Below are 14,287 nucleotides of genomic sequence, written 5' to 3'. Positions count from 1 at the left end.
AGAAATTCTGTCTCAAAGAAGAAACATTCTTCAAGACGTAAACAATGGTTGAGTCTCCTCCAGATAGAAGTGTTTAGGGCTGGGGAATAAAAAAAAAAAAATGACAAGAAGCCAGGCATGGTGGTGCACAACTTTCATCTCAACACTTAAGAAGCCGAGGCAGGCAGATCTCTGCAGGTTCAAGGTCAACCTAGTCTACACAGTGAGTTCCAGGGCAGGACCACCACATTGGTTCATATTTAACTTACTGATTTTTGTGTGTTCCTTAGAATGAAGGTACAGAATTTAAAGAGATAATCTCAGAAAGGGAAAGGGTGGCTGGAGAGATGGAGAGATGGAGAGATGGCTCAGTGATTAAGAGCACTTGTTGCTCTTAGAGAGTCTGGGTTTGGTTCTCAGAACCTACATCAGGAGACTCGCAGCTGTCTGTAACTCCAGCTCCTGGGAATTTGATGTCCTCTACTGACCTCCTCCTCAGGTACCTACACTAACATGCACACCCTCCACCCAAACACATGATTTCAAAAATTAATCTACTAAAGGGAGAGACTCTTGGGGTCATGCGCAGGTGCAGAGTTAACACACCGGAACGAGTGCCTCTGTGAGTCCCCCCACACTGTCCCATCCTGTGAGTCCCTTGTTTTCTACCCCCATCCTGGCACTGTGGACCTCTTTCCCGAACTTATTACTTCTCCTCATGGCTTGCTGTTTAGTGACTTTGTATCTCCTAGACAGATACCCGCAGCTATAAATTCCGAAAATCTCTTCTTTTTCCTGTTTTTGCTCTATTATATTTTCCAGGGCCTCTAATAAAAACGTTGAAGACTAGCAGTAAACAGCCTTTATCAAATTGAACATGTCCCTCTAGCCTCAGCTTGCTAGGTGTTGTTTTGTTTTATTTAAATCAAGAATGGAATTGACTTTTATCAAAGTTTTTCTCCTCATTAAAAGAAATGAACTCTGTGTATATTTAAGGTACATAACATGATGCTGTGGGATACGTATAGATTTTTTTTTTTGTTTGTTTGTTTTTTGTTTTTCGAGACAGGGTTTCTCTGTGTAGTTTTGCGCCTTTCCTGGAACTCACTTGGTAGCCCAGGCTGGCCTGGAACTCACAGAGATCCGCCTGGCTCTGCCTCCCGAGTGCTGGGATTAAAGGCGTGCGCCACCACCGCCCGGCACATATAGATTTTTAAAAGAGGTTTCCATAGTGAAGCAAATGAACACACCCATCTATGCACATGCGTCTGTTTGTTGCTGCTGTATGAGAAGAGCGGCTAAACTCCTTCAGCACGATCTCATATACAGCACTGTTTTGTTACTGCTGCCTGAGTACATTAGTCTTTAGAGTGCTCATGCTGCCCACCCGCTTCATAACCTCCCATCTCATTACCCTTTTCCACCCCGGTGCCATGGCAGTAACTGTTTGGTTTTCTATCTCTGTATGTTCCGTACTTTGTTGAGGTTCTACACTGAGATTGTAGTTTGTGTCCCGGGAGTCCACCACAACTGAAGACTCGGTCCCTAGGCCGGTAGAATTGGGAAATGCTGTCGAACCTTTAGGAGAGGGAGCCTAGTAGTCATTCTTGTGTTCTCTCTTGGATCCTCATAAGAGGGAGCAAGCCTGGCCCTTCCTTTTCTCTCCAATGCAGGCTATTACTTGGCTTGCGTCTGCACCCGCTCCCATCATCCCTATGCATGCCGTGAGGTGACGGAACTGAGAGATGGCTACTTGTATTAGTTTGTTCTTTGCTGCCGAAAGCAACTTGGGGAGGAAAGTGTTTATTCCGTCTTATGCTTCCATGTCACAGTCCACCATGAGGGGAAGCCAGGACACAAGCTCAAGTCAGGGACCTGGGACAAAGGCCGTGGAGAAAAGCTGCTTAGTGGCTTATTCCCCCTGGCTTGCTAAGCTACCTTTTTATGCAACCCAGAACCACCTGCCCAGGGGTGGCACCACCCACAGTGGCCTGGACCCTCTCACATCAATCATTAGTGAAGAAAATGCTCCACACGCTTGCATCCAGACCAGTCAGATGGAGGTATGTTCTCAGCTGAAGGTCTCTCTTCCTGGATGACTCCTAGCTTGTGTCAAATTGACAAAACCAAACCAAATAAACAAAAGCACCTAACCGGCACAGGCTGGCTACAGAGCCTGTGCTGTGCTGTTGGGTAGTGTTCTGTTTTGGGTGATCTTCTCCACAGACAAACATAGACACGTGCACACACATGATACACACATACACACGTGCACTCACACGATACACACATGCACTCACACGATACACACATGCACACGTGCACTCACACGATACACACGTGTACACACACACACATAGACACGTGCACACACATGATGCACACGTGCACACACTCACACGATAATCCTAGGTTCACAGGTATTTTCAAGTTTAGATATGAGATGTGAGTCTGGCTTATTGTCCTTGTGTGTGAATTTGTCTGGATGGTTTTCTGTTCAGCTTCTGGCGTCAGGATATGCTAGCCTTCCTTGTAAGGTAAGGTGTCTATCCTCCTCTTAGGTGAGAGTCTTGAGGTCTTACTTAGCAGCAAAAATTTTTATTATGTTTTTAACTTCTATGCTGTTCAGTCCATTATTTGTTTTAATGTTTTGAGTCAGTTTTAGTGATAATTCATTTTGTTTAGGCATTCTATTTTATAAAGATATGTGTGTGAGGGAGGAGGGGGGAATCTGTGGGTGGTATGTGGAGTGAGTAGAAAATTTTTTAATAAAGAAAAATGAAAAAAATAAAGATATGTGTATGAAGCTGAGTGTAGTCCATGCCTTTAATCCCAGCACTCAGGAGGCAGAGGCAGGTGGATCTCTATGAGTTTGAGGCCAGCGTGGTCTACAGAGTGAGTTCCAGGACAGCCAGGGCTGTTACACAGAGAAACCCTTATTCAAAACACACACACACACACACACACACAAGATATGTGTGTGAATGTTTCCTTTGTGATTTTTTCTTTTGTCTATTTTTCTTTCTTGATCATAACATTACTTATTTATTTGTGTTTTTTTTTTTTCCAGAGTTTGGGACCAACTCAAAGCCCTAATGCAATCCAGGTAAATACCTATCACTGAGCCCACTCCCTAGCCCCCGGGATACTCTGTTTTTAAGATCTTCTCTTCACAGATCTAGCTTGCTTGTTTCAGTTTGCTAATATTTTATTGAATTTTTTTTGCAATGTGACACCTTTCAAGTCTATTGAGATTTGTTTTATGCCAAAAATATGGTTTACATTGTTAAATACATTTGAAAAGATGGTAAATTCTGCTTGTTTTGGCCCAATTATTCAAGTCCTCTGCATCCTTCATTGCGTTTCTTCCTATATCCGTTCTGCATTTTATTCATATTTCAGTGTGCTTAATCCTACCATCCTTTGGAAGAGGAGTCCCGGAGACTATATTTGTTCTTTCACTTCTGTGAGGTTTTTGTTTGTGTATTGTGAAACCCCGTTATTAGATGCATAACAGTTTGGGAAGCTATGTTTTCTGATAAACTGACATTTTAACATTACTTGTGTACTCTTTGGTCCTGGTTACTACCTGGTCTTTGTTCTGATTGACTCTAAGTCAGACATTAGTATTAGCCACCCCAGCTTTCTTTCAATTATTTTGTGTTGATATATACCACCAGTTTTAATACTTTTATTTATTTTTTTTAAAGATTTATTTATTATTTTTACAGTGTTCTGCCTACATGCATGCTTGCAGGCCAGAAGAGGGCACCAGGTCTCATTATGGATGGTTGTGAGCCACCATGTGGTTGCTGGGAATTGAACTCAGGACCTCTGGAAGAACAGCCAGTGCTCTTAACCGCTGAGCCATCTCTCCAGCCCCGATACTTTTATTTTTAACATGTTTATTTATGTTTAAACAGAATTAAAGTAGGGTCTCTGTGTGTGTGTGTGTGTGTGTGTGTGTGTGCATGTGTGTATTTGATACACCATCTCTCTGTGTAGCTAAAGCTGATTTTAAACTTGCCCTTTAGCCCATGATGGCCTCAAACTCACAATCCTGCTGCCTCGGCCTTCCAAGCGCTGGCTTAAATGAAGTTTCTTTTTGACATCATATGGTTGAAATTTGTCTCTTTATTAGATGTGTCTTTCTTATTTTGTGCTGTGCATTATGCATATTCAGTAATATTGATAACACAGGGATATAAGAATGAATGAAATCCACCTAGCAATCAGAACTGATGTATCTGCCTTTTAAGTGTAGTGTTTAGGCCATTTACATTTAATGTTGTTAGTGGCGAATTTGAGTTTAAGTCTACCATCTTTCTATTCCATTTCACTTGCCTTGTTCATTCTTCTTCTTTTTCTTGACATCCTTAAGGACTGTTATTTTTAATGATTCCGTATAATCTCCTTTGTTAGCTTATTAGCTATGCCTTTCCCTTATTTCAGGACTTAAACATTTGTTTTAAAAGTGACCTTAAGTTGAGTCCTCCAGTTTTCGTAATGAAGATTAAACCCCCTAAGCCCATAGCAGGTAAGTAAGAGGTAGCACTTGTTTCTTTGATTTCCCCATTATATCTCTCAGTAGCCCTGCTCCACATTCCTGTTTTCCTACTTATTAGCAGTAATGTCTAATTAAATGCATAATTTTATCTCTGAGGCTCTAGGACTAATAACCAAAAGGAAACACAAATATTATTAAGAATTCAGGTAGTAGAATTAGGAGTTCAAAGAGAGACATCATTTATGATTGCGAGGCAGAATTAATTCATTCCCATATTTCTGTGTAAGTCATTATCACTCTTTTGCTTAGTGTCTGCAACCAAGCATGGAGATCATTCTAGAAGCTGAAGGTCTACCAATGGAGAGTGGAAGGAAACCACAGTATAGTATTTTAAGTACAGTAATTGGAAATATGTAGGACCATGAAAACAGAAAGGAATGTCTAGCTCTGCCTAGGGATAAACAAAGGCTTTATCAAGGGAAGGGATGTTGGAGCAAGGTTTAGAAGGCTAAGAGTTGGTCCGAAAGAGGAGAGCAGTTAGCTGTTATAAGCAGAGAATATAGAGTATCTTGGGACTCACGTAGTCTCAAAACATACCAATAAAAATGTTTACCCACACCCGTAGGCTACGTAGCATTATTTACAAGGGCAGCAGACTGGTTAGATAACATCTAGTATATTTTTTTATTTTTATTATTAAGAAATTCTCTATTCATTTTACATACCAACCACAGATTCCCCTCTCCTCCCTCTTCCCGCCACCCCCAGCCTTCCTCCCCAACCCAACCCCCATTCCCACCTCCTCCAAGACAAGGCCTCCCATGGGGAGTCAGCAGAGCCTGGTACATTCAGTTGAGGCAGATCCAGTCCCCTCCTCCTGCATCAAGTCTGCACAAGGTGTCCCACCATAGGCACTGGGTTCCAAAAAGCTGGCTCATGCACCAGGGACAGACCCGATCCCACTGCCTGGGGGCTCCCTAAACAGTTCAAGCTAAACAACTGTCTTGCCTATCCAGACAGCCTCACCTAGTATATTTATACGAAGGAATTCTTTGTAGCCATTAAAAATCAGAGAGAAGGGGCTGGAGAGATGATTCAGCGGTTTAAGAGCACTGACTGCTCTTCCAGAGGACCCAGGTTCAATTCCCAGCACCCACATGGTGGCTCACAACTGTCTGTAACTCCAGTCCAGGGAATCTGACACCCTCACACAGACATATATGCAGGCAAAACACCAATGTACATGAAATAAAAATAAATATTTTTTAAAAATCAGAGAGAAATGCAAAGGGCCAAGAATAGCCATTAACTTAACAAAGAATCTTAGCTGACGCTGGAGATGTGGCTCAGCAGTTAAGAACATTTGCTGTTCTCACAGAGGACCTGAGTTCAGTTCCTAGCACCCACATGGTAGCTCACAACCTCTGGAACTCTAGTTCTAGTGGGACTCAATACCTTCATCTAACCTGTGTGGTTACCAGGGGCATGTGCATGATGCACAGAAATACATGCAATCAAAACATACACACAAAATAAATAAATTAAAATTTGTAATGCTTTATTTAAAAAAGACAGAATAGCTGTGCAGTGGTGGCACACACCCTTAATCCCAGCACTTGGGAGGCAGAGGCAGGAGGATCTCTATAAGTTCGAGGCCAGCCTGGTCTATAGAGTGAGATCCAGGACAGGCACCAAAGCTGCACAGAGAAACTCTGTCTCAAAAAACCAAAAATAATTTTTTTATTTTAAAGATTTAGCTATTTATTATAAGCGCCAGAGATGGTTGAGAGCCACCATGTGGTTGCTGGGAGTTGAACTCAGGACCTCTGGAAGAACAGTCATTGCTCTTAACCACTGAGCCATCTCTCCAGCCCCCAAAATAAATTTTTTTTAAAAGGACAGAAGTGTATTAGTGGGGACTGACACATGCTGCACACACGTGCAGGCAAAACATCATATACAGAAAATGTAAATTAATTTAAAATGTTTTAAAGAATATTAGTGATAGGACTCCAAGGGCTGGAGAGATGGAGCAGTGGGTAAAAGCACTTGCTGCTCTCACAGGTGACCCACATTTGATTCCCTGCACTTACATGGTGGTTACAACCATCAATAACTCCAGTTCCAGGGAATCGGCCCCCTCTTCTGACCTCTGTGGGCACCAAGAATGCATGCGGTGCACATATACATACGTGCAGGCAACACACACATAAAATAAAATAAATAAATATAATTAAAAATTTTAAAGGTTTGTTGCAAAACTATAGTAATTAAGAAAAGATGAGCCAGGCGGTGGTGGCGCACGCCTTTAATCCCAGCACTCGGGAGGCAGAGCCAGGTGGATCTCTGTGAGTTCGAGGCCAGCCTGGACTACCAAGTGAGTTTCAGAAAAGGCGCAAAGCTACACAGAGAAACCCTGTCTCAAAAAACCGAAAAAAAAAAAAAAAAAAAAAAAACCGGAAAAAAAAAAAAAAAAAAAGATGAGCCGGGTGGTGGTGGTGGTGGTGGTGGTGGCGGCGGCGGCGGCGGCGGCGGGGCACGCCTTTAATCCCAGCACTCGGGGGAGGCAGAGGCAGGCGGATCTCTGTGAGTTCGAGGCCAGCCTGGGCTACAGAGTGAGTTCCAGGAAAGGCACAAAGCTACACAGAGAAACCCTGTCTTGAAAAACCAAAAAAAAAAAAAAAAAAAAAAAAAAAAAAGATGAATCAACCAGGCGGTGGTGGCACACACCTTTAATCCCAGCACTTGGAGGCAGAGGCAGGCAGTTCTCTGTGAGTTCAAGGCCAGTCTGGTCTACAGAGTGAGTTCCAGGACAGCCAGGGCTACACAGAGAAACCATGGCTCATGTCTCAAAACAAACAAAACAAGCAAAAAAAATATGAATCTGTAATCCTAGCATTTAGGGAGTCAGAGGCAGGAGGATTATGAGTCCAAGGTCATTGTCTGTCACATCTTGAGTTTAAGGACAACCTGAGCTACAAGAGATGCTGTCTCAAAAAACAAAAGATGAGTGAGTGAATAACAGAGACATCAATGAAATATAGAAACACAGGTAGATAGAAATAGTTATCAATCAGAAAAGTGGGCAAGTGAAACAGGATAAAATACCCGTATATAAATCAATGGCCCAGGCATAGTGGAGGTCGCATTATAAGAACTGTCATTTCAGTAAATTGTGCTGGTTGTCCATGGTGAGACAAAGCCTGAGCCCTGCCTCATACCGTATGTAGAACTAATTCCAGGTGAATTGCAGAAGTCAGTATGAAAGACAAAACAAACAGACCTTCTAGAAAATTTAATTTCTAGGTAGGGAAAGACTCTTTTAAAAGAAAGACTTACTTTAAATTAACTGTGTACGTGTGTGTCTGCATGTGGTTATGTGCATCGGTGGGTGCAGGCACCCGTGGAATCCAGAGGAGTTGAAGCCTCTGGAGCTGGAGTTACAGGCATGTGTGAGCTGCCGAGCAGGGATGTCCTCTACAAAAGCAGTGTGTGATCTTAACCTCTGAGCCATCTCTCTAGTCCTAGAAAAGACTTCTCTCTCTCTCTCTCTCTCTCTCTCTCTCTCTCTCTCTCTCTCTCTCTCCCTCACACACACACACACACACCACACACACATACACACCACACCACACACACCACACCCACACATACACACATACACATACCACACACACACACCACACACACACTTACACACCATACCACATACACACATACCACACCACACCCACACCATACACACATACACACACACACACACACACACACACACACACACACACACACACACCACATGACACACAACACTTTAAAAGGAAAACACACACACATACAGTAAAAGGAAAGTCTGGAAAGTTTAATTACATTAAAATTAAAAACTTCTAAGTTGAGCTGGTGGTTCTGTGACCCAGCCCTCATGATGCAACCTCTACTTTGAGGTCAGACTGTGCTACAAAGTGAATCCACTGACAGCCTGGGCTATGTACATCAAACAACACCAACAATAATAACAATAACAACAATAAAGCACAAAACCAAGCAAAAAGCCCAGAGAGCATCTGTATGTCTAGGTGTATCATAAAAATCATAGAAGAAGGGCTGGAGATGCGGCCTAGTTGGTAGAGGCCTGCCCAGTCTAGGATCCAGCATTTATACTCCTTTGTGGAGTGACCATCCATACCTGTTTGCCTAGCTAAAGACCTGAGCGATTTCCTGGGATGTGGAAATCTGTAAGGAAGCTTTAGAGAAAACTGGGATGGATGGATGGATATTTAGATAGATAGAGAGATAGATGGAGAGAGAGAGAGAGAGAGAGAGAGAGAGAGAGAGAGAGAGAGAGAGTTGTAAGCGAATGCATGCCGAGAAACGTGTAAGCATGGCAGTAGGTCTGGGATATAGCTCAGTAGGTAAAGTGTGCCTGCTGCTTAAGTCTGATGATCTGAGTTCAGATCCCCAGAACCCACATTAAAAAGTGAGGTATAGTGGTGTGTGCCTTATAACCCCAGTACTGGGAGGGAATGAGGGCAGATAGATGGATCCCTGGAGCTCCTTGTCCATTCAGCCTAGCTTAATCAATGAACTTCAAATTCAGTGAGAGACCCTGTCTCAAAAAATAAAGATAGAGAATGATCAAGGAAAGACCCCTGACATCTACCTCTGGCCTTCACACATACCTACAGTAACAAGTACATAGACAACACACACACACACACACACACACACACACACACACACACACACACTCACACACACACACACACTCACACACGTACAAAATGGCAGTGGTGGACTGGAGTGTACTTAATGGTAGGGTGAATGCCTACTGTGCATGAGATCCTGGGTTTTATTTCTAATTCTAGAGAGCAGAAGAGGGTGGGTTGGGGTCTGCAAGGTTACTAGGAAGAATAACAGGGAAGGTGACCAACAGGAGTCCTGTAGGAGAGGCGTGAGGGGAAGCCACAGAGACTGCATAGGAAGAGGGGTCTTCAGCAATAGCAGGAAGTCATTGCCAGGTTGGGGCCTTACTTTGGTGGAGAGACAGCAACACAGGCCTTGGCACACCATGGGCGTTTCCTTGACCTTTCTGCAGAAAACCTGGGATGCTGGGTTGCAGGGGTAGAGAGGGAGAACAGCTGCCCTCCGCCTGGGCTCTCTGAGTCTGTGCATTAAGGGAGAGGATGGCCAGGGCTGGATCCCTGGCTCACAGACCCACTGTGGACCAAAAGTGGGTTTCTGGGGTGAGTCTTCTGAAGGAAGCAGAGAGAACCAGCCAAGGGAAATGGGATTGCATTGAGTCCTGGGATCTCTTCAATCCAGGCACCACATTTAAAAGCCCCTTGGAGATTATTTCGAAGACAGAGGACTACTGTGGGCTAGGCTCTGGGCAGAATCACTTCATCAAGGATGTGCAGTGGCAACAACACAGGGAGATCTTCTATGCCTCCCACAAGAAGTACCTGGAAGGGGAGTGGGAGGAGGAGCCACTCAGGTGAGTCTGAGAAAGGAGGCCCACTCAGGTGAGTCTGAGGGAAGAGGCCCACTCAGGTGAGTCTGAGGGAAGAGGCCCACTCAGGTGAGTCTGAGGGAAGAGGCCCACTCAGGTGAGTCTGAGGGAAGAGGCCCACTCAGGTGAGTCTGAGGGAAGAGGCCCACTCAGGTGAGTCTGAGGGAAGAGGCCCACTCAGGTGAGCCTGAGGGAGGAGGCCCACTCAGGTGAGTCTGAGGGAAGAGACCCACTCAGGTGAGTCTGAGGGAGGAGGCCCACTCAGGTGAGTCTGAGGAAGAGGCCCACTCAGGTGAGTCTGAGGGAAGAGGCCCACTCAGGTGAGCCTGAGGGAGGAGGCCCACTCAGGTGAGTCTGAGGGAAGAGGCCCACTCAGGTGAGTCTGAGGGAGGAGGAGCCACTCAGGTGAGTCTGAGGGAAGAGGCCCACTCAGGTGAGTCTGAGGGAAGAGGCCCACTCAGGTGAGTCTGAGGGAGGAGGCTGCCAGGCCCTGCTTCCTGCATAGCCACAGAGCTGCTGCTGGCTCTGTACTCGCTGGACCAAAGCAAGGATCCCCTCTAAAACCTCTTTCTGGCTTGGGAGAACTTCAGCAGATTCTTTTTAAAAATGTATTTTAATTTACTTAATTAACTTTTAAATTTTTGCGTCTGAGTGTTTTGCCTACATGTGTGTATGTGTCCCGTGTGCATGCAGTGCCTGTGGAGATGAGAAGGCCCTCATCCCCTGGAACTGCAGTTATAGACAGTTGTAAGCCATCATGTGGGTGCTAAGAATCTAAGCGCTCTAGAAGAGCGGCCAGTGCTCGTAACCACCGAGCAATCTGTCCAGCCCCAGCAGACTCCGGCAAATGTTCTGTGGGACTGGTTTAAATACAACTAGAAAGAAGACTGGGAACTAGAATTTTAAAGAAGGATTGCTGTATGGTGCAGTTGAACACTGTCTAGTATGCCCAAAGCCTGGGTTCAAAGCCCGGCACCCCAGACGAGGGGAAAGAAGCAGGAGCATATACCTACGAAGATGAGAAACAGAGTTACTTTAGATTCATGTGTGACTCCTTTTCTAGTTCTCCCTGGTTTTCAAAAAGGAGAAAGCACACGGAGAGAAGGTAACAAAAAGGGAAATAAGTTATCACCACTGTGGACATTTCCTGCCATTTCCTCTTGCTGGTTTCACAGCGCTGGGATCTACAGGGTCTGTGTGGCAGGCAGGGTCTCTGCTGCTGAACGTCACCCAGCCTTCCCGTGTCTTTCTAAGTGCGATGTCATATAATCCAGTTATCACAATGTGGTGGCAGTGACGTGTGCTAACACCTCAGTCAGCAGGCAAGCCTCAGTGCCCACGTTCTGATGGTAAGAATAGCCCAGTGTCTGGAGCAGCCATGGTTTTAAGAACCGGCTTGCCTCACAGCTGTGTAGGACTTTGGAACATTCTTGTCTTCACATGACAAGTGAGACCTCTCATCTAGCTGGCAAGTGGACCTTGAATGTCTTTACATCAGGACATGGTTCTGAAGGCTGAGCCTTAATGGAAGCCCTTTATTGTGAACTGAGACCCTCACCTGGCTTGATGGTGCCCACTTAGTTCCTACTGCCCAGCAAGATATTTAGGGATCACATTAATTATCCACTGTGGGAATACCATGAGAATCTACAAACACTCCAAATAAGGGCCAGTTTATCAGTACACTTTGAGTTTTGAGACCCCCTGGTGAGAAAGTATTTATGGAATGTCACCCTTGTCTGGTCTTTATTTATTTGTTTTGTTTTGTTTTGTTTTGTTTTGTTTTTTGAGACAGGGTTTCTCTATGTAGTTTTGGAGCCTGTCCTGGATTTCGCTCTGTAGACCAGGCTGGCCTCAAACTCACAGAGATCCACCTGGCTCTGCCTCCCGAGTGCTGGGATTAAAGGCGTGCGCCACCACTGCCGGCCCCCTTGTCTGGTCTTTAAAGGATCTCCTCTGAGGATAGAAGTGGCCTTCTAAAAGTGGGGCAGGGGGCCTCCTTTGGCTGGAGCCCCATCCTGTACCCTGCTGGCTTAGGAGTGACCCACAACTTCGTTAGCATTGTCTTCATCTCTTTCCAAGGTCTGTGGCCCTCAGCCGCAGCATGGGGCTGTCACGGGGCTCTGGGAGGCTCATTCTCAGAAACTAAGCCACTTCTAGTCTTAGTTACATTTTGCGCCAGATTTCTTCTTGCCAAGGGGTCTACATGGTTCTGACTCTATCTGTCTTTCCTAGTAAGGCCACATTCCACTTCTTCACTAACGCCATAGCCCCAGCGCCAATGGAGATCAAGAGCTCTCCAGGTAAACGGGGGTAGGACAGAGGTTGTCTGGGCAAAGGGCCTCTCCTGGAGATGTGCCACATGGCAGACCTTGCATGGTGGGAAGGGGTGAAGGTGGAAACCAGGCTACCAGCTGGCTCTTGGTGGTGTCTGGATATGTGTCCCTGAGCCCAACTTCCCTAAAATGGAAGCCACGGGACTTCAGGGAGGGACCACCCTAGAAGGACATGTGAGCGTTGACTGTCATGCCTCTCTGGTCATCAACACACAACAATCGGACTGGACTCTGACCTGCAAATGGATGTCTTTCTAGAAGATGTAAAATAGCCTCCCTAGGAATAGCCTACCCTAGGAATGGCCTCCATGGAGGGACCAAACTGTTCTTCCTGGGAAGTCTACCTTTCTGCTGAGTGGAACCTACTAGAACAAATCGCTCCAGACTTCACAGGCAGTTACATGCCACACTAGCAGAGACTGCCTCTTGTCTAATAATGCCCTTTCTTCTCTCCCCATCTCCAGGGGCAGCCTCTATCCTCGGCATACACTGGACTGGAAGTCATAATTTCTTTCTCTATTCACTGAACAAAATTCTGAAGGATAAAACTGGTACTTTTTAATTAATTTATTTATTTGGTTGTTTGGTTTTTTGAGACAGGGTTTCTCTGTGTAGCTTTGGAGCCTTACCTGGAACTCATTCTGTAGATCAGGCTGGCCTCGAACTCACAGAGATCCGCCTGGCTCTGCCTCCTGAGTGCTGGGATTAAAGGCGTCCGCCGCCGCCGCCGCCGCCACCACCACCACCACCACCACCGCCCGGTTTAAAACTGGTGTTTTAACTGCTAAGACTGACACAGTGCCTTAGCCAGGGCTCTGAGAGCACGTGCTTCTCCGGCTGAGCTCTGAGAGTGTGGCCTGAGGGAAGCAGAGCTATGCAGGTGGAAATGGGTGCTCAAGGCCTGTCCCCGGCTGTCACGGTTCTCGTCCGCGGTGACAGTGTGCAGAGTCCAGTGCACAGGCCCCGCAGAATGTAATGTGAAAGGAGAATGGGCCTGGCTTCAGAAGGCCGGCGCGTGGCCCAGCCCAGTGTACGGGAAAGGTGCCGTTTCAGGGTGTTGCTTCAGGTCCCAATGTCTTTTTTCTTTGAAACACAACGAAGTCACGGTGTGCTGAGTGTATTGGCTGTAAATAGCAAACTCCAGAGGGTTTGATACAGGAAAACCTTTGCAGTTGTAACACAGGTAGTGATTGTTGCCGGGCACATCCATGGGCACAGCCCCACGTGCAGTCCACTCAGGACAAGGCCTTGAGTGGCACCTGCCTTTTACTGTCAGGCTGTGCTTTAGAAGTCACGTCGAGTGTGCATGCAGAAGGAGTTGCTTTCCTCTGACCCTCTCCCAAGCAGCCTGGCTTCTGACCCCACCCCTACCCCACTTCCCCGCCCCCCGCCCCGCTTGTCTACTGACTGGCCGTGGCCTTGGTCAAGCCACTTACCACTCAGTCTTACCTATGAAATGGGGTTCTAACAGGACCTGCTGTTAGAACTCTTCTGAAAATTCAACGAAATGCTACCTGCAACTTGTAACAAGCCTAACCGTGTCCTGTGAGTGCCCGCAAACGGCCACTGAACGTTAGCTGTGACTTAGTTCACTCTGGGAAGGCAGAGCACTGAAGAGAGATGTGGAGAGTCTAGACAAGGGGCCCCCAGTGCCCAGACCCTGGCTTGGGCAGACCAGTCTGGACCTCGGGTTCCCCAGGTGGAGGCACTGGGCAGGGCAGGGCCTGACAAGTGGCCTCTTCCCTCTAGACTGTGACAACGTGTGGCCCTGCGCTGCGCCCATTACAGTCTCTCAGACCAGCAGCTCCTCCTCCTACCTGGCCCTTGCCTGTGAGGATGGTGTGCTCATTCTGTGGGACCTGGCCCAAGGTGAGTTCCCCCCATCTCAGCCCTCGACTGAGCACCTGATGGGTCTCCTCGGTGAGACTCCAGGAGCTTGGGGATTCCTTCAGTCACTTT

The 14,287-nt window shown here is 46.3% G+C and overlaps 1 protein-coding gene across 1 annotated transcript in view; it reads left to right on the top strand.

The window, feature by feature from the left end:
- Wdr93 (WD repeat domain 93) overlaps positions 1–14,287 on the top strand; it is a 42,821-nt gene that overhangs the window by 14,494 nt on the left and 14,040 nt on the right. The window contains exons 7-12 of the mRNA XM_059272646.1: positions 3,050–3,085; positions 4,432–4,516; positions 9,806–9,977; positions 12,228–12,295; positions 12,793–12,879; positions 14,078–14,197. Coding sequence (XP_059128629.1) covers positions 3,050–3,085; positions 4,432–4,516; positions 9,806–9,977; positions 12,228–12,295; positions 12,793–12,879; positions 14,078–14,197 — 568 coding nt within the window. The remainder of the gene's footprint in view (positions 1–3,049; positions 3,086–4,431; positions 4,517–9,805; positions 9,978–12,227; positions 12,296–12,792; positions 12,880–14,077; positions 14,198–14,287) is intronic.

Source organism: Peromyscus eremicus, chromosome 1, assembly GCF_949786415.1.
Source record: "Peromyscus eremicus chromosome 1, PerEre_H2_v1, whole genome shotgun sequence".
Taxonomy (NCBI): Eukaryota; Metazoa; Chordata; class Mammalia; order Rodentia; family Cricetidae; genus Peromyscus; species Peromyscus eremicus.
This window is presented reverse-complemented; position numbering and strand designations above follow the sequence as displayed.